Genomic DNA, 20,672 nt, shown 5'->3' with positions numbered 1-20,672 from the left:
TTGGTACTGCTATTTTATTTTTACAAATTACGTTATAGAGTCATTTCTTCCACAGGAGATTAGTCCTAGGACCACCTTCTAATATCTGAATCCACAGGATGCCCAAGTCTTCTGTGTATGTGGCAGTGTAAGACAGTATAATACCAACACATTAGCCTTGCACAGCCTCCTCTATGCCTTAGCTTATACCTAGGTTACTATGATGTGAATGTGAGTTGATCGTTATTATACTGTAGTGTTTAGAAAGTCATTGCAAGGGAAAGAGTTTGCACATGTCTAGTACATAGGCAGTTTTCTGTAGTGAGTTGACCAGTGAATATGAACTGGCAAAATAGTGTGTACATAATACACACGTATGTATCTTTGGGTTCTACACACATATTTGTGTGTGTGTGTGTGTGTGTGTATGAGACACACACACAGAGAAGGCAACTTCAGCTCTTATGCTCATGAATGCCATCCACCTCCTTTGAGACATATTCTCTTAATGGCCTGTCTCTTCATTTGGCCTACGCTGACTGATGGGGCAGCGATCCCCAGGATCTGCCTCTCTCCCTCCCCAGTGCTAGGATTACAGTCCTATGCCAGTATGCTTGGATTTTTCACTTGGATTCTGGGGATTGAACTCAGGTCCTCATAATTACAAGACAAACACTTATTGACAATGATCTTCCAGTTCTAAATTCAGCATATATTAATTAGAAATTTAACTAGATTTTATTTAATTATTAAAAAGAATAACTGGTATTAAAAACTGTGGTATTAAAAACTGTGTTATTAAAAACATTTTCATACCAAGGTGTAAATAGAATGGGGAAAGGATTTCTTGGGACATTTATGATAATCATCATACTTTCACTGAATTCTTGATTAATATACTTACATCTCCCAAGTATTGACTGACTGCTTAATTGGCTAAGTTTTCTACTATGACTATTACTTGCGGGAAGATGTAAGACATATGACTATATAAGTGTACATGAAAGGTCTTTAGGACTGTCTGTTGGAGTCTACTCTTGCTGCTAGTTTTGAGGTTATTATAAATAGAGCATATTATTATTCTGCCATAAGGAGAATTATACTATCATATCTTCTGGTTTATCTGACTTTATTTATTAAGTTTCCCAAGGCCCTCAAAGTAGCTAAATCTTGTTCAAAGTAAATATAGTAAGTTTTATGACTGCTGTATTATAGGTGCTTGACATATATTACCTCACTGACTCTCCACAGTAATCTTGTGTGATAGCCATCGCTTCCACGTCTGTAAAAGGGAATGAAAGCTTTTGAAGAAGTAAAACATGGCCAGCGCTGTCCACCTCGCAGGTGGTGGATCTGGAATTTCCACATGGGCTCCTATGCCTTTCACAACCTTAATTCTGTTGCCTCCATTGTTTCTCATTACAGAAATTGTTTTTCAGTAGCAACTATGCAATATGTGCTGCTATCTATGATTAAAGGAAGGGAGGCCTATAGAATTCTTTGTTTCTCCTTGTCTGCAGTAAATATGATATAGATTTTAAAAGAAGGAGGATAAGAGCCATTGCTGATTATGCATCTGAAGACAAGCATAGTATGTGATAGGAACTTAGAGACTATGCTACGTGGATGGACACATTCAGTGAGACATAAGAATAAAATCTGGAAAGTATGTCGACTCCCTGGGGCAGGGAGTGCTCACTAAGGGCAGAACAGTCTTCTGGGACCACTGAGTGGTTTGGTGACTCAGGTACCTGTGCGACAGGGTGAAAGTGATTCATGACTGGTATTAAGATATTTGGGAAAAATTTATATTAATAATAAGTATAGTATTTTTCCCCTTAAGTGTATTAAGTCTACATTTAAATGCTTTAGAAAAATCATGTTTCCATAAAGATGTTGGATATTCTTATTTGTTTTCTTTTTCTGGTAAATTTTAACATTGACATTTTATGATAAATTAATTTTCAAAAATTCAAATTATGACATTCTTTTGAAGATAACTTATGAGAATTATGTATAGCTTATAATGTACAACAACCTGTAATATTGTAACATTTGAGTTTGCATAATCAAAACAACTCTTTTTGAGTAATTTCATCAGAAGGAGTTAGGATGTGCTGAAAGAGTTCTTGTTTGAAGTTTCATTTAGCATGCTGTAAGGAAAAAAATCAGAAAACTGGAATGACTTACACTGTGCTGTTGAGCAGCATCAATGTCTCCGTGTCTACTAATGGTGGAATTTTGCCTTACAGCTTTTCTGGGAGAAGAGACTGCAAGGACTTAGTGCATCAGATGTAACAGAACAAATTATAAAAACCATGGAGCTACCCAAAGGCCTTCAAGGTATCATCTAAGTTTAGTTGAATAGATATTTATTAGGTGGCTACTGTGTACCAGGCACTGTAATTAGGTAGTGTGCATCTATAATTGGCCTGAACCAGTAGGCCTTCACTTTGGGGGACATGTGCTTTGCTGGATGACATTCCTCTTGTGCTAGAAACCAAGGGAAAGCATAGATGACTAACGTGTCATAGGGATGCTTCTGTATACTATGTCACCTGGGATTTCTTTTTCTTCTGTGTGAAATGTTTGGCTCCAGGTTGGCCATGTCATCTCCCTTAACTCGTGTGCTGCTTTTAGCCTTAACTACAGATGAACAAAGGGTTCCCCAAGTTTCCTGCTTCCCAAATAGCAGCATTCCACCCCAACACTTTCTTTTTCTTATCTTCTTACACTAAAAGAACTACTGCAAGACCTCCTACGTCTCTACAAACTGCTGCTGTAAGTTGCAGTAGGAATATACACTTTGGTCCTTGATGTTGCCTAGTGGATTCTGGGGTAGAGGCCTCAGTGGCCAGTCTACTTGTCATTTCGTATGGTTATGCCTCATTTAAGAGTTGCGTTATTTTTCTAGGACTAGAATTTCAGTCCTCAGTCTTGACTTAGTGTAGATATCTCAAAAGACTTCCAAATGTATAGTTGTGCTATTATCTCATTCTTGTATTTTGTAAGAATTATTGCTTTAAATTATTTACTTAAATTTTGCTGTGGAGAGAGGTTCCTAAAAGCATGAAGGTATGCAGTTATTTCTAGGAATCTGAACTTTTTTTGGTCATCTGAAAAAACTGATTAAGTTTGGGTATGCCATGCTTGCATTGACATTTCCTGAAGTCTCAGGATAACAATAAGAATAGAGATCCTTTTGGAAATTGATATTAAAGCTAGAGGAAGAAATTGATCTAGGCTATGTTAATAGGGATGCTTGAATATAGCATAGTGCTTTTATAGGGGTTTTAAGGTATTTAAATAGTTGACCCTTCTTGAGAAAATGCACAGAACTTTTCCGAAGTTTAGGGCCTTCGGAAATGTGTTTTAAAGTTGAAGTTTTGTTTAAAGTACTTAACTGTTTTGTCGTTGTTTAATGTCAATCATTTGGTGCATAGTAGCTGTTAAGTGGGTAAGTATTGTTCTTTGTGGCACTGTCGGGTGTCAGGTTTACCTGTGTGACCGTACATGAGCATAAGAATACTGATTCTGAGAGGCAGTGGCCGGCCCACGGCACAGGGGTGCTTTCCTTTCCTTTCAGCAGTGTTGCTTTCGCATTGCAGGAGTCGGTCCGGGTAGCAATGACGAGACCCTTCTGTCTGCTGTGGCCAGTGCTTTGCACACAAGCTCTGCACCAATCACAGGACAAGTCTCTGCGGCCGTGGAAAAGAACCCTGCTGTATGGCTTAACACATCCCAACCCCTCTGCAAAGCTTTCATTGTCACAGATGAAGACATTAGGTAAGGCACTGTAACTTAACTTTAAATACCTCAGTTTTGCCGCCAGATAAATTTTAGCAAAGCCTTACGCTCAGTGTCACAGTGGGTACAGCTGATCATCCTGTATTCAAAACTTAAAACTAAGTTCAACATCTCAGACTTTTGAGTTGTATAAACTCTATGTGAAGTATAAGTGAATTTTGTGTTCAGGCTTAGGTCCCATACCCAAGATATCTCTCTGTGTATGCAAATCCCTCCCCCCAAAAAGGGGGGGGGAGAAATCTCTTTTGGTTCCAAGCCTTTTAGATTGAAAAAAGAATAAGGGATGAATCTATTAGAAATCATACTTTGGGTTTCACAGAGTGTGTTGGCTAGCTTTATGCTGACTTAACACAAGCTAGAGTCATCTGGAAGGAAGGTATCTCAGTTCAGAAAATGCCTTTGTAAGACCACGCTATGGGCAGCCCTGTAGGGCAGCTACTGATGTGAGAGGGCTCAGCTCACTGTGGGCGGTGCCATCCCTGGGCTGGAGGTCCTAGGTTCTATAAGAAATCAGGCTGAGTAAGCCATGAGAAACAAGCCCATAAGCAGCACCCTCCATGGCCTCCTCATCAGCTCCTGACTTCCCTCAGGGATGAACTGTGATATGGAAGTGTATAAACAAACTCTTTTCTCCCCAAGTTGCTTTTGGTCATGTTGTTTCATCACAGCAATAGAAATCCTGACTAAGACAGAGCTTCTCGGAAATGAATGGAATGTGATAAAGATCTTTGTAAGAAAAATATTCTTGAAAATAGGCTTTGAATGAGAGTGACCATCACAAGGATGTGTGTCATCACCAGATGAGTCACAATCTCAAGGCAGCGGCTTGACAGCCTTGCCTCTGGAACTCTGCCCTAACGAGCCCTTTCATTCATCGGGCCTTTTATGCCAGTTCTTTTTAGTTCTGATTTGCCTCTTATAGTGCTTGAAATTGAAACCCAGGCCTCTAGCATTCAAGGCAGGTGTTCTATTCCCAAACCACACCATTTACTTTTTCCGCCATACCTTTATGATTCTTTGTGCATTGGTTTGTCTGCAAACCGGCCTTTCTTTAAAGCAGGTGGGAGCCTGCTGCCTTACGACATTTTAAAGTTCAATTTAGTTATCATGAGTATATTTATTTCATTCAAGCTCAGTTTAGAGGTTTATTTATAACTGCTTTATTGTTACATGTGAAGATTCAAATTGTTCCTGAGACATACACCATCCATGCACACACACACACATAAATACACAAGCCCCTCCCCCACACAAGCACACACACATACACATGCATATACACATATACATACTCATATAGTAGAGCAGGATGGGAAGCAAATGATAAAGACACAGCAAAGAGGTAAACAGAGTCGGAATGAAGAGAGGACATAGTTACTGCTATAAATATCTTTCAGTCTTTTTAGGACTGGGCCACAAAGCAGGTGTTTAGCAACAACAGTAAAAGAAAACCTGATTTGGACTGGCAGCACCCTGAAGTATAAGCCAGCTATTATTTCAGAGAAGTAACATACTGAATAGTGAGATCATGAGGAAGTTACTTTCTGAGACTTTGGGGTTTTGTACCATCACTTTATAGTGATGATAGTGATGCCTCAGTATATTGTGTTGTACAGTGTGTACGTGTGCTTCACTGTTTCTATGTGAAGTCAGTTTTCCTGGACTGTCATTCCTCAACGAAACCAGCAGATGGCAGTTTGGAATCATCCAATTTGAAATAGTTTTCTGTTTGTATTTGTTTCCATCTAAATCTATAAAGGTTGATATGGAAATGTTCCTAAATGTATGAGCCTATAATTGGAAAACGATCCTTTGACTTTAAAATAATCTTTTTTGAAAAGAAAGAAAAAAATTCAAGTTTGTATTCATATTCTTCGGTTTCCTGAAATTGCAATCAACTTTACTTTTGAAAATTTTTAAAAAAGAAAATATAAAAAAGCAAGAGATGAGGTTGCTCTATGGATCATTGTGACTTTGAGGAAGATAATTATCTGGGAAACAAAGTTTTTTTTTTCCTTTTTTGTATGAACACAGAGATAATGATCAGGATTTTTACCGAGTTGTTATGGGTTTGGACTGGGGTACTGGGAATACGAATGGCTTCAAGATTAGACCTTTTCATAGTAGAGGAATCTTAAAACCAGGCTTGGATTTGGGTTAATTGTCTAACAAATCATTTGCTATAACTGGTGGAACAGGAATTATTAAGCAGCTTTCCTTGTTGAATTGGCACAGCTTCAGAAGAGACCATGAGCAGAATTGCTGCTCTTTTTCTCACTGCATCCGGTGGGCGTTTGTACATCTGGCAGACATTTGTTCTGCGAAGTTCTAACTAAAGAGCTCACTCTTGCACGGGAGCCTGCTAATCCTCTCTGTTATTTTAGTTGTAGTGTCTGCTTTCTGTGTGAGCACTTGGTTAAGAGTCTCAGCATTGAGTATACCTCTTCAGCATATTTGACTATATTTTCAGTCGTAGGTATAATTGTTTTCGATACTTAGTAACATTCTTGTGAGTCACAGCTTCAGTCTTTTACAAGCTTGCACTTTTGTAGTTGCACAGCTGTGCTCTGCTCAGCCCCACTAGGCTGAAATCAGGGATGTCTGGACCGTCTTCCCTTCTGGAGCATGGGGTCTTTTGTTAAGTTCCGACACTTGATATGAAATTCACAGTGTGCTCCGGGGCTGAGACTTCTGTTTGCTTGTTGACTGCTGGAAAGGGCTGCTCTGTGCTGTTGAAGGTGCCTGCAGTTCCCCACTATGTGGCTTCTCTATACCCTCACAGTTTTCTTTCAGGACACTTTGTATTGGGTTAGGCTCACTAGATTCAGCTTTCTCATGATTAATTAATGATTCTGTGATTAGTAACCAACTATAGAGTGATATCTCACCATGTCAACAAACATCCCCCACCTGTACTGGGAGAAATTGCCCAAGGAGTACATATGGGATGTGGGAGATTCCTAGAGAACGTCATAGGATTCTGCCTACCCCGACAGCAAGCCTGTTTGTTGTCATGGTTAAAGTAAAAGAAACTCAGCGACAGACATTAGAGCTCGAGATAGCCTTCTTTACAAGATGCAGTGTGCCCCACCCCGTCTTCCTTGATGCATCATTCTGGCATCTCTCCTGTTCCGGCTTTAGGGATGAGACTGCCGATGTGACTTATATGTCATTTGGCATAAATTACAAGTTACTGGGCCAGAGAGGAGACAAACTATGTTAAGAAATGAACAATTTTTTTTTCTTCTGGAGCCTGCTCCATTACACGAGCATTTGCTGAACTCCAGTTTCATTTGATGTGAAGAAACTACAGAGGTCAGATAGACCCGTACTGCCTTCCTCCTGCCTGCCCAATCTAAAGCTTCACTCAGGAACTGGAAGTCTGTTCTTAGGAATCCTTTGTGCTAGTTGTTTTAATAAAGAAATGTAAAGCATTTTCATTGCTGGAAGGTGCTTATTACTCCTTACCTTGGATGCAGTGTCATTCAATCCTGGGCGTTAGAACCGAAGGGATTGCACAGCTGGCTAATCTCAGAGATTTGATGGAGTCCTCAAAACATGTTTCCTCTCTCTGTTGGCTCTCCCAGGTTTGCACACTGCTGCCATCTGTCTGCCTTAGTGGAGGAAATCACTTGGTTCCCCCCACCCCCAGTATAGTCCCTGGTTTTCCTTGTTACTGCAGCTTCTTCTCCTGTTCTGCATCCATCCGACCATTCCTGGTCTCCTCACACAGGAGGGCACGACCTGCTGTCCCTGGAGCGAGCCCACTCACTGCTTCCTCTGCCTCCTTATTTTTCACTCCGGCTTCCTTGCTTGCTTCTGGATTTCTGTTTCCTTACTTTCCCAGGAAACTGCATCATTCCCTGCCCCCTGTACTTCACAGAGCCACAGAGCATTCTAATAGCCTCTTATCCTGGGTTTTGTTTTTCTTCTAATGGTTTAGGACCTTCTTTATGATGTGCAGGTATTGTCACTTTGAGATCACCTTGCTATCACCAGGCTAGGGAAGGTCATGATAATAGTCTTGGCCTACTAGGCTCATCTCAGAAGCGATTGTCTCTGTCCCCAGTCATAGCCTTCAGTGGGCCTGACTCTTCTGTGTGGACCTGGCTTCCCAGTACTGCTCTCTCCTGACTCAGCCATAGAGTGCCAGAGCAAGCCTGGCCTGCTGTGTCTTTGGCACGTCTCTGTTGATGCTTCGCCTAAGAAGTTGTTCTCCCTTTCTTTTCTGTGTTATTGTCTTCTCATATCTTTGCTTCCAAGTTATTTCTACTTATTTTTAACTCATCATTCCAAATCTTCACACACTTGAAATTCGTGAGGTTGAGGAAAAGGCCACTGAAGTTCACCTGTTCCTTCCAGACTCTCTTGAGACAAGAGATCACCACCCTTGGACAGCTAGCTGTTCTTTAATTTTTTTTTTTCTGGAGAAACTTGCAGTGTTTGGTTTGTATGTGTAGAGGTAGACTTGGGAGTCTAAGCAAGTGTGCTTTTCTAAGTGATTTCGGGGGTGCTCAGGGTAGTTTCATTTTATTACTTTCCAAATTTTCAGTTTCATTTCCTTCTGATTTTGAAAAGGAAACAGGAAGAGCGAGTCCAACAAGTACGCAAGAAATTGGAAGAAGCACTGATGGCGGACATCCTGTCCCGGGCTGCTGACACGGAGGAGGTAGACATCGATATGGACAGTGGAGATGACGCTTAAGAATATGATCAGGTCAGCAAACACAGGCGCAGAGACCGGCAGCCGTTTCCCTTCGTAGCTTGCTCAACACCCTAATGTAGTTTGTTTCCCTCATGGGTCCTTCATGTGTCCCCTCTGTATTTAAGGACCCATAAGTTATTACATCTGTCCTGATTCTCTGAGGACATTCTTGCCACAGTAGCTACCTACAAGGGATCTTTGGTGTACTTCATATGGTTTTGATCAGTGGTGAAAAAATGCCAATGATGTTCTGAGAGAAAGCAGAGGAAAGAAGAAGGGACTCTTGGGTTCAGAGGAATGGCTGGCCCCACTCGTCCACAGAGGGATGGCATGCTCTCCTTAGAATTATAGCAATAAGATGAGCAAAATCTTTCCCGTTAGGCAGATGCTTCATACCACACGTTAGGTACAGAACAGGCAGAACGGTGACAAGTATAACATGAATTTTCCTTAAAGATGCAAATGTAGGCTCTGTTTATGTGTGTGCTCTGTTTTGTTGAATGCTCACACTCTGTGGCTTTGATCTTGCTTTCCAGCCCCCACTTGTGTTTTGGCAAGATCTGTTTCTTGCCATCCTTATGCCAATGACTTGTTCCCTCTGAACCCAAATCTCAGAGGGAGAGACAGCAGAGCAGAACATGATACCAAGGCTCAGCAAAGTTACTCTGAGGAAGGATCTTTTACCTTGGTCATAAAGGTCGAGTAGAATTGAGTCTTGAGGAACATAGGTGGAAAGTGGCTTGCTTAGAGGGTTAACAGAGAGAAGGTTTGTTTCTTCAGAGAGAAGATGAGAGGTTGGAATGTAGAGAGTGGGGGAGGGCGATGTGTGGGCAGCAGGTCTAATCAGGAAGGCCTGTGAGTCAGTCAGGACTTCTTGCAGAAGGTATGATCATATTTGCTTATTTGGCTTGGAGTAGAGAAAACTTGGAGGCAAGGAGACCAGTTGAGATGTTGCTATGGTAGTCCAGTGAGCAACAGTGGTAGCTTTCTGAAGGTGATAGGAGACGCAAGCAGGGAAGGGTAGATTTGAGATACGTATTTGGTGGTAGAATCTGCCTGATTGGTGCTGATTGGAAGTGAGCTTGAGACAGCAGTGGAGAGAATCAGGCTTCCACTGGAGCAGCTGCCTGGGAGTCCTGTTCTCCAGGGGAGCACAGATAGGGAGGTGAGGGAAGATGGGTGTAGTTGTTAGTGTCCCCTCCCTTTCCTTGAGTGCCCCTCCCTATTTTAATAGTGTCCAGTACTGTGATGACACTGCAGCCAATATATAATATAATGTCTGCTGTTTACATGTCCAGGACAGCAAACATCAGTCACATCATTGCCTGACCAGAAGTTTAGTTTAGATCCAGTTCAGTCCAGTTTTAAATGTTTTATGTCCTTACTAGGAGAATCTGGTTCAGTCGTGTTTTATACTGTTTATTTACTCGCTGAGGCTAGGAAGACACTGTGGAGACAGTTCACACTTTGTTTTCCAGGCTGAAAGGTCACACTGTAGGAATCCGATGTGTTCATTCAGTGTGTATTATATCTCTCAGAGAGGGAAATCTAGAGCAGGCTCCTGTGCTCTGAGGCCCTAGCCACAATGTCCCTGAAGCCAGTGAGGGAATCTGCGTGAGTGCTGTTCCCCATGATATAGTTTATGCCATCATGGCAAGATGTAATCTGGGGTGGCACATCTCTTCTGTCTGTTTGGCTTTTGTTTGTTTGTTTTGTTTTCCTCTCTTTTGTAATTTACTCCTGAAATCAACACGGACAGGCAGAGCCCTGTAGCTGAGACATAACTAGACCTCTGCTTCCTTGGTGATTGTCTTCTAGATTGCTCATCAGGCAGGTGTTAAGGCGCCCTCCGTGGACAGGAGCTGGCACCCGTTCATTGCCTCATACAGTGTGCATCTCTCATTAGTACTGCAGAATGATTGAATTTTAATTAAGCCTTAAAAATGACCATTATTTTATATGTTCAATAACCATGGACTTATGTATATTATATTCTGACCTCAAGAAGACATTGTTAGACCAGACCATTAGACTTGTAGCTTGTGGAAAACTTAGAATACTTCTTAAACATTAAAATTACATTCACATGACCTACTTGTTTAGTCTATATGCATACAAAGTTCTTAAGAACCTGGATTATACAGCCTGTTTAGATGTTCATCCTTATGTGTAAAAGAGGTGGGGCTCTAGCTTATAGCTAGATAACAGGCAAGGCTGGCTAGCTTCACTTGGCTCATAACAGATGAAGTCTTCTAAGATTTGGTTTCCTGGCATGCTAGCCTTCTCATGTTGGTGCTCTCCCTAATATTCTATATATGCAAGAATGACACACATTTGTTTACTTAGGTTATTTATTTAGTTAAGCAACATGCCAGGATCTTCTGTATTACTTACATTGTGTACTTATAGATAGGTCCCCAGGTTATCAGACGTTTTAGGAGCGATTGTGGAAAGGAGACAGTGACAAGCATGGCTGAAACATGCGGCTGTGAGTTTGCAGCTGCACAGTCATCTCAGGTATGGCCACAAATGCTGTAAAGTCAAGTCAACCACTGGGAAGCACAAGAAATCATTATTAGGTAGAATTTTCTCAGAAATATGTTTGGGTTTGGCTGATATCTGCTAGGATGTTTTATTTATGTGCCCTGTAAGTTTCCTTTCTATGCTGGTTTTGCTAATTGTAGATCAGAAATATTGTATAAGCAGTAATATGTATGGCAGTGAACTGGGTATAAAGTCACCAGGATGACATAGTGGAGTATAAAGGATCCGGTGACTTCCAGTCTCCAGCCATCCCCATCCAGTCCTGGAGCTCAGTCTCAGGACTGTACAGATGGGATTCTCAGTGAGTCTTACTGACCTTTAGCCTAAGAAATCTTTGTTCTTCTGTCTCCACAGGTAACTTTCAACTGACCGTCCCCAAGAGCAAATTGCTAGAAACGGATTGAAAACATTTCCACCGGTTTCCGCCTGTAAGAAAACAGTGTACCTGAGCACATAGAGCTTTTTAATAGCACTAACCAATGCCTTTCTAGATGTATTTTTGATGTATATATCTATTATTCCAAATGATGTTTATTTTGAGTCCTAGGACTTAAAATTAGTCTTTTATAATAGCACGCAGGACCCTTAAAATGAAGTGGAGCTTCTGATGCCAGGTGCGGTCTACTGGAAATGTAGCACTTACGTGAGATATTTGTTCCCCACAGTTTTAATATAAACAGAACAGGAGTACCAAATAAGTTTCCCAATTAAAGATTATTATGACTTCACTGTATATAAGCAGATTTTTATACTTTATTGAAAGAAGATACCTGTACATTCTTCCATCATCACTGTAAAGACAAATAAATGATTATATTCACAGACTGATTGGAACTTTTTCTGTTAAAGAATACACACTATAATAGCCCCGGATAGCACTCCTGATCCATGCTCAACTTAGACCTTCGCCTTAGCTTGGAAATGGAGCTGGTGTATTGCAGTGCGCCTACAGGCTTCTTTCTGTAGGGATTGTCTTGCCAGAAGCTTCACATTGTCTCCTGCCATCCAGTTTTCTTCTTTTCTTCTCTTGCCTGTGACTAGGACCTTGAATAGTGCTACAAAAGTAAGGCTCGTTCTTCCTGTGACACAGTTAGCGATACAAGGCCCCTATGGGTGCTGCCCGACAGCTTCCTGAGTCTGCAGAGCACTTCAGATCCTTTGCGCAATGAGCCGGAGTGTGAAGCTTTACTAATCAGTATCTGACCAAAGTATTAATTATTTTCTTTTGTTTGAAGCCTGACTTTATTACCACTGAAATAGCTTGATATTTATTTATTAAAACTGGCATTAAATTATTCAGTGAGTTTTTAAATTAAAACATACCTAAATTGATCTGAGCCAAAGACAAGAGGGAGTGGCTATAAGGAAATTGTGAAGAATGGAGGCACAATAATGTTGCTTTATAGGGATAGTTGATGTATTTGTGTATTTATGTTCACTTTAACCGAGCACTCATGTTAAGCATGCATGAGTCCCTACGTTCAGATCCCAGCACCAAAAAACCACCATCACCAAAACACAATAAAATTAGACCTGAAGTAATGTAGTCAAGGTGTTCCCACCTGTGCACCTGTGTCACCTGCACCCTTTCATCCCCAGGGGAGAATGGGGCAGCAGGATTGCCAAAGCTTTCCAACTGGGTGTTTGGGCTGCTCTGGTTTTGGAACTTTATTGCCAAACTGTAACAATACTTCTTGGAATTTCTGGTTACTAAATTTATATGTCTGAGCCTTAGGCCCCCATTTTCTGGAAACATCCCTGCTGGTAGATGAATGGCAGCTCTGGGAGGATTGTAGCCAGAGGATCCCGGCTAGCGGCCATCAGAGTGACTCAGGCTAAGAATGTTGGAGTTAACACTGATATTTCTTAAAGAGCTAGTGTTACTATTGGAATGGCTTTCCAAAAGCTGTTCTTCTCCTACCCAAAACCCCAACTCTTTACATACAGCTATGTCTTGAGATCACGTTTTGGCAATCATATATTCTTTTTACAACAGAATCTAACCCACCATGCAAACTTCTGTAAAGAGACTTTTGAAGCAAACTGACAATGACCATACCACAAAGCTTCAGTAGTTATTCCCTGTGTCCTTCGCTCAGGTAGACACAAGGTGTAAAAGCCATTATAAAGCGGTGTCTTAGTGACCATCGCATGAGCCTGAGATGTTTCCAGTATACCCACAGGACTTGTCTGAAATTAAATTCATCATTTTATCACAAACCGCCATCATCTTGGATTCTTCAACTTGGCTCAAAATCAACTTCAGCTGGATAAGACAGAGATACAGGGACGATGTTGGATGTTGCTCATTCCCCTGCTTGCAGCATCTTAATCCTGTTACAAGTGTTGAGGTAGCTACACTCCTCACATCCTTCCCTCCACAACCACTAAGTTCACAGGAACCTTCTTCCCTCCCTTTGGACTTTTGAATAGCTTTCCCCTTTTCCAGCTGTTCCCTGTCCCTTCTCTCTATTCCCCCGCTTTTGTCTCCAGAGAAGCAGAGGTGATCCCTGCTTAGAGTTCCTCATGCCTTTAAATGCAGGTTCAAGAGTCAGAGCAGGAACTTTGCAGTTAGAGAGCCTGTCAGGGCCCTCAGTCTCCTTGAGTTCTTCCCTCCTCGGTGATACAGGAATAACAACAATACCTACCTCAGAGAGTTGTGAGGATTCCGCCAGATGCTGTTGGCCAGGTGCTTGGTACAGTGCCTGGCACTTAGCGGGCACGCTCGGGAGAATGCTGTCACCGCCCTCCCTGTTACTTTCAAGAGGCATTTGTCGGTAACCCCGACTGTCTTCGTAGCTCTGCTTTCAGTACCCCATTTCTCTGTAGAGAATTCTAAAACCTGTTTGATTGGTTGATTCTGTGTCTCTTTAGTAGAATGTAAGCTCCAGGAGAGCAAGGCTGTTTCCTGGTACAGCCCCAGCCCTTAGCCTATTGCACGTAGTCAGCCTCGCCCTGCTGCTCCCCATTGCCTTTCCCTTCAAGAAAAGCCACATCATTTCTCCCTTGAAGTTCTGCTGGGCCTCAGTGTCTGTACCCCTGTTACCCCTGCCTACCTGTCTAACTTGGCAAGTTCCTGCTCACGGATAAGTGTCAGCTCAGTGGCGACCTCGTCCTGCTGGTGCCCCAATTTCTCCAGGCAGATGCTCTTCTTCTTGTCTGAGTTCTCACTGTATTTTGTAAATACCTCCGCGGAGGCACTTTATTGTATTGTAAAAAATGTTATGCATGTCCGTCTCTAGTATGATCTGTAATCAAAGTAAAAGCAGAGCTGGTGTCTTTCCATCTTAAGCCCCCCAGGGCCTTGGACAATGCCTGGAATGTGCTTGTCAGTAAGGATTTGTTGACTGAGTTTGTGTGTGAATAAAAGACTCATGCAGGTAGAAAACAAGTTTTATCAAGACAGAGTGCCCAATGGCTTCCAGAATTTTTTTTCCTTTACAAAGCATTATATAATCTCTTTGAATGTTATAATGTTTAAATTTTAAAAATAATACAAGTTTAATATAGATCTTCATAAATGATTGCAAAAGATATCAAAAGCTTTGTGATCTTTCAGATGCTATAGAGTTCAAAATAAATATTTGCACTATTTCCATAGTGAATGCTATGAGGAAATGTACAGCAATAAATTTTGAAGCTTTAAAAAAACATTTGTGTAAATCATCGTCAATAACTTAATCCATGAAGGACAGCTGTGGCTCCTGGACACGAGGGATTTTAGACTGGGTTGAGGGCCCGAGAGCTTTCAGAGTGTAACTCTTACACCCTTCACCACCGCTGAAGCAACTAGTTGCTCAGAACTTCTGCTGTGCCTGGGAGCTCAAAGGACTGTCTGGGGCCCCCTAGAGGCAGAAGAGAATACTGTGCTCTCAGGAGACCCCTGCCTCCTAACTTCAGCAGGGCTGTCCAGTTCACTTCCACCTCTGGGATGGGTGTGTGTGTATGTGTGTGTGTGTGTGTGTACGTGCATGCGTGTGTGTGTACATATGTGTATACAAATATGGATACCTATAATAATCTATCCACCCCATACCACCCCCCTCCCAAGTACATTTCAGTTGCTAAGGAGTCCACAGGAGGGAACAGGTGTCAGTTAATCCAGGGTGTGCCCTGCAGAGTTGGGACTTGGAATCGAGGTGATTAACCTGCATGTTGCACAGTCTGAAACATGAAAAACATTTTAAATTGTACAGAGTATATGTTCTTTTGTAATAATTATCTTTTAGTTTACTTTTTAAAGAGGTGATAAGTAGAAACTATTTTATTTCTTACATTTATATAACTTTTTACAACTTAACACTTTCACCACCATCTTTGAAGTTTTAACTGTATATTTTTATTTTCTTTTAAGAGTTAAGCAATCTAAGACCCAGACTCATAGATGGTTTATGGAAATTAACATGGGGGAGGCAGTGGATTTGAATAGAACAGTCTGTTTCTAGAAGCATCCAGCCTCGACATTGTCTCTGCTCAGGCCTCCAGCTCCCTGACAAGAGCAATGCATTGTGGGTACTGTACGCCTGAAAGCTGGTGCCAGGTAGAGGGATTCTGCAGCTCCTGGATGAGACTAACCTCTCGTTGATAAATCTTTACAAGGATGATTTCTCACCTAAGCATAGTTGTTCCCGCACAGAACGTTGGCAGTTATTTTTATGTGGGGTTTAGAGTACTATTGCTGAGATTTTCAGGTTTTGACAATTCTCTGAGTTCCATGGCAGTGTGTAAGTGAGCCATAAACCCCAACGAAAGAGTGATGGAAGAATATTTAGGTTGGGTATGCGTATAGGACGTGCACTGACTCATTTATGGAGAGCAGGAATACTGTACTCCATATTTATTTTCATCTCATCTGTTGGGGATTTTCTATGTGTGTTTTCCTATGCACATGTCAGCAGAGATGCTCACAGGGACAAGTTGTGAATAAACCTAAGCTTGGGGTATATGCTTTTATCTTGAACAGATATTAAAGGGATTTGAGGGCACTGCTTTTATGGAGAGCTTCATTTTGTTTCTGGAGTCAAGGCGGCTGCCAGTGTGTTGCCATAGCGTGTACTTTTATGATCGTCCTTCGAGGGCCATTTCTGTCCCCTGGGAAATTCTCAGCAGGGAATAAAACACAAAGAACCGTCAAGGGTTGGGCCTGGGAACCATCAAAGTTGGGCTGGGGATTTCACTCTGTCTCATAGGCAAGCGCATTTGTATCTTAATTTCTGCCTTCATTCAGTGGAGGAATACTGCAAGCTTATCTCATGTCCCACACATGCGAAAATATTTTATGAATGCTACCAACTTCTTCCTTATAAACAAAACAAAACAAAGCCATGTAAATTAAAGCCAAAGACCAAACAGCCCCAAGAGATTTTCAAGGGCTGGGACTGCTTTTGGGGAGAGATTGCTTTTTTTACTTTGATTTTTATCGACTGGGTGTATAGTCCTTTCACTGAGAGAGAACCTGAAGTCGGGGTTTGTGTATGATTTAAGGAGCTGTGTCAAAGTGATAGTAAGGCGCAGTGTGACATAAAAAAAGATCGCAGTCCCAACAAGTTGTATGAAGTGGAGTCGTTAGAAAGTTGTGAGAAACCCGACAGCTGACCCATGGTGAAATGTGCAATTGGTTATGGGGATGACACATTTTAAAGAATCTAATGTGTGTGTGGGGGGTATGTGCGCCCGTGGGCTCCGACCTCTAACCAAAAATCTTGGTTATCCTTGATACCTAATTAGTTTTCTTCAATAGAGTCTTGCTGGGTATGTTAGCTGTACTTCAGTGTGGGCCCCATGCCAAGCAGTAGGACCACTAAATAAAATCGCTGATGTTTTTGTATTTTGTACACATTGTGTCTCAGATTGCTTTGGTTAGGCATATTTTGTTTTTCTGGCTTTTTGTTTCTATATTTTGGTTTCGTTTTTTTTTTGGGGGGGGGTATGTGTCCTGTTTCTCTTTATCTGTTTGGGTCTTTTGTTTGAAAAAGGGTGTGGCCAAGTGGTGACGGTCCCCATCTTTAATCCCAGCATTCGGCAGGCAGAGGCAGGTGGATCTCCATGAGTTCAAGGTCAGCCTTGCGTACAGAGTGAGTTCGAGGACAGCCAACACAGAAAAAACCTGTCTTGAAAAACCAAGAGAGAGAGAAAAAAGGTGTGGAAGTGGGTGAATGAGGAGGTAGGCAGGATCTGGGAAGACCTGGGGGAGGAGAAAAAGCATGATCAGAATATATTGGATGAAAAAAATTTTTTTCAATAAAAAAGTCAAATTTGTGTGTGTTTCTGTATCTCTGTGTGTTTGTGTGTTCAGGTACCTATGCTTCTGCATGCATATCATGGTATATGTGAAGATGTCAGAGGACAACTCTTAGGATTTGGTTCTCTGCTTCCATGATGGCATCTGGAAATTGAATTCAGATCATTAGCCTTGTTTGGTTGAAGCTGTTCCTTGCTGGTCTTCCCTCCCCACCTCTTACAGCTCCTTTCTTTCCCCCTCTGCCCTCCCCAATTATAGGGTGACTTAATATAATGTTGACCATGAGGAACCAGTATTGTGGCTGTGATTGTAAGGGGGAAAAAAAAACCAACCCACGAATGTGACTTTATGGTACAAACTAGAAGGTTGCCACTGCTGTGAGAAGGGGATAAATTAGTCACCTAACACCAAGATGCAAACTCCTGAGAAACAGTATTACTCAGTGAGTTAAAAACAAACTCAGCCCTCCTGAGAGTCACTCAGTGAAGTGTCACTGGGTCACCTTCCCACCAGGGTGACAGAATACCTGAGGTAATCAGTTTTGCAAACGGTGGTGGTGGGGGCTGTGCTTGGACTTGTCCTTGTCTTGCAGGTCTTAGCTCTTGGGCCTTTCTTGTTGGTACATGTTTGTATGATGGGGGACAAGTGGTAAGGAGACTGTCCATTTCATAATGGCTGGGAGACAGAAGGGGGGTCAGGATTCAGGGGTCCCCTTCAAGGGTGACATCCCCAGTGACTGGCTTCTAGGCCTCTAAAGATACTGCCTGCCCCAGCAGCTCTGTGGGCTGGTGAGCGAGATTTGGGGAGGACACATAATCAAACTGTAGCAGTAACAATCTTTGATTTCTTAGAAAATTAATCTCCTAATAATTTGTTACTATAGTCTTAACATCAACACACAAGAAGAAACAAGCCAGTTTTGAAGAAGGAAGATAATTCTAGCTACTCGGAGAGTTTCCCTGATTCAAAATCTCAGAGATTTAGGGAAGAAAAATGTACACTAAGGGTTTTAAAAACACAACATGATTATTTGGTATTCTTTGATTCACACGCGCAGACTAAACTTAGCTTCTATCCCCAAATAAAAACAAAAACTTCTTATCTTTTCTGTGTGACCAAAACCAAGAAAAGAGTATAAAAGGCCAGCAGGAGCCCATGTTCTCAATGATCCTTTTAAGTCCTCGCTCCAATCCTAACAATATTTCGCATACTGCTTGTTAAATAACTGTTGCACGGGTCCTTGCCTTTAGGCTTAAGAAAACAAGTGCTAACTGTCACGTGAATTTAAGGTGCAGTTTCAAACTCTAATCAGCATAGGAAATCTAATTGTCATGACTTCACAGCTGTCCACAGCTGCTGCTCACATGCAGGGCCTTGTTAACCCTTCCTGACTGTACTGCAGTGATGACATTATCTGTACTCTGCCTCCAGCTTTTCTTCTGTCTCTCTGTCTCTCTCTGTCTCTGTCTCTCTCTTCTCTATGTAGCTCTGGCTGTTTTAGAACTCACTCTGTAGATCAGGCTAGCCTCGAACTCAAACAGAGGTCTGCCTGTTTCTGCCCCGGTCCCCCTTCCCCCCGCGCTGGGATTAAAGGTGTGTCCACCACTGCTGGACTAGCCTCCCCATTTTCTAGCCTTCATTCCAGTCTATGTTTTATCACCAGATCTTTCTCATATACTCTTTATGTTGTCTACTCTCCTGGCTCATACTTACAGCTTTTATCCTTTTGTGGCAGCACCGAATTCCTCAAACACTTTGCCTATCCCCACACCTTTATATCTCATTGGCTAGAATTGGGTAACATGCCCACTGCTAAGTGAGTCACTGAGAAAGGGGTTTGGAATTACCCTGATGGCTGAGATTAATCACGGGTGTGATATGGCGGTTGGGGAGGCAACCACAGCACCTGTTTCCACCTTCTCTTTTGAGCTGCCTAACTGTTCTCCTGGGCCACATTTTCCTCACCACGGTGCTGCTATGGTTCATCATTTATTGGTAGAAGTACCTCTCTTTTCTTCAGTCTGCCCCAGCCCTACATTTTCTTTAAGCCCAAGGGCACTGCCTTTCTTTCTCAAACAGCTTATAAAGGCCTCTCCCCCCCTCTTCTGTCCCTTCTCAGCAGTGTGGGTCTTCCCGTCACATTTTATGTGACTGCACTTGCCAGATCTCCAAGTGTTTCTCATATGAGCAACACTGTAAATTCCTATAGGACTTGCCGTTTGAAAACTTGAAGGTACAGGCCTGCAGAAGACCGTCTTCCCCTTGCCACCAATTTTAAGTCTAACTCGCTCTGACAATTTGCTGCATGGATTGAGAATATTCCACTAAGAGCTGTAATGTTTCTTGTTGCACATCGGGGAGCATCTGTAAGGGTTTGGGCATCCTCCACTAGCCTCTGTGAGAATTGCTCCTCACCTGGTCCTGGAGAGATCCACGTGGGACAGTGTGAACCAGTACTGGTCACTTGATCTGTGGTCTGTAGTGTTTTCTCACTGCAGCTTCACGATGTGGGCATCGTTAAGTGTGGGGCCGATGTGTCATGTGGTTGAGTTTTGTCTCCAGATTGACTGTTATTGTGTAGCTCAGAGCCTCACCATAAGCTGGGTAGTTTGTTTTTCTCAAGTGGCTGATGACTACATGGTTACTCTGACGTATGGTTGGCTAATTGTAAAATTCACTGTGATCAGGCCCTACCCAAAAAAATGGTGTCATTAGACAGGCGCTAGGAGCATTGCTCCTTCCCGCCAAAATGCCAACCATGAAAGCCAGTCCTGTCTTTGAGCAAGGCATGTTTTTAGATTGAGTATTTTGTGATATAGTTTTGGGTAGCAGATGCTAACTTGGCTATTCCTAGGGGCTTCAACAAGACACTGTTGATAATCAAGCTACTATTTAAATATTATGGCAAAGCCATACTTAAAGAAGAATTGGCGTCTAGTACTATTCCACCAAAGCTTTCACTGTCAGTTCCTCTCTTCCCATGCAGGAATGTATCTTCTTAGGGATTCCTAACCAAAAAAAAAAAAGGATTTTTTTTTGCTCTTTCATGAATTATAACAAATAAGATGCAATCATTTTATTTTTTTCTTAATCTGGAACAAAGGAATGGTTTGATACTAAGTATCAAGGGCAGAGTATCTTATACACTCTTCACCCCCTGGTAAAGAGCAGCAAAAATCCCCATTTAACTTCAGCACTAATACTTCATAATCACAGCAATTCAAGACACAGGTATTTACTTTTCCTCACCTTTTAAATCCAACCAACTTCCATATTGCATTAGCATCTTCTTGATTCTAGTCTTGTGACTACTTAACGAGACAAGGGCTTCAGAATAGGAGGACAGATGTTCACATACATTATTTCTACAGTGGCGCCATTATATCTGGGAAGGCC

The 20,672-nt window shown here is 42.0% G+C and overlaps 1 protein-coding gene across 1 annotated transcript in view; it reads left to right on the top strand.

The window, feature by feature from the left end:
• The window catches only part of Mbd2 (methyl-CpG binding domain protein 2), a 64,832-nt gene extending 50,147 nt beyond the window's left edge, over positions 1-14,685 (top strand). The window contains exons 4-7 of the mRNA XM_075968338.1: positions 2,232-2,322; positions 3,588-3,765; positions 8,365-8,503; positions 11,390-14,685. Coding sequence (XP_075824453.1) covers positions 2,232-2,322; positions 3,588-3,765; positions 8,365-8,491 — 396 coding nt within the window. The 3' untranslated portion in view covers positions 8,492-8,503; positions 11,390-14,685. The remainder of the gene's footprint in view (positions 1-2,231; positions 2,323-3,587; positions 3,766-8,364; positions 8,504-11,389) is intronic.
• Positions 14,686-20,672: the final 5,987 nt, after the last annotated feature.

This window comes from Microtus pennsylvanicus, chromosome 4, assembly GCF_037038515.1.
Source record: "Microtus pennsylvanicus isolate mMicPen1 chromosome 4, mMicPen1.hap1, whole genome shotgun sequence".
Taxonomy (NCBI): Eukaryota; Metazoa; Chordata; class Mammalia; order Rodentia; family Cricetidae; genus Microtus; species Microtus pennsylvanicus.
The sequence above is the reverse complement of the archived record's forward strand: the minus strand, read 5'-3'. Positions and strand labels throughout refer to the sequence as shown.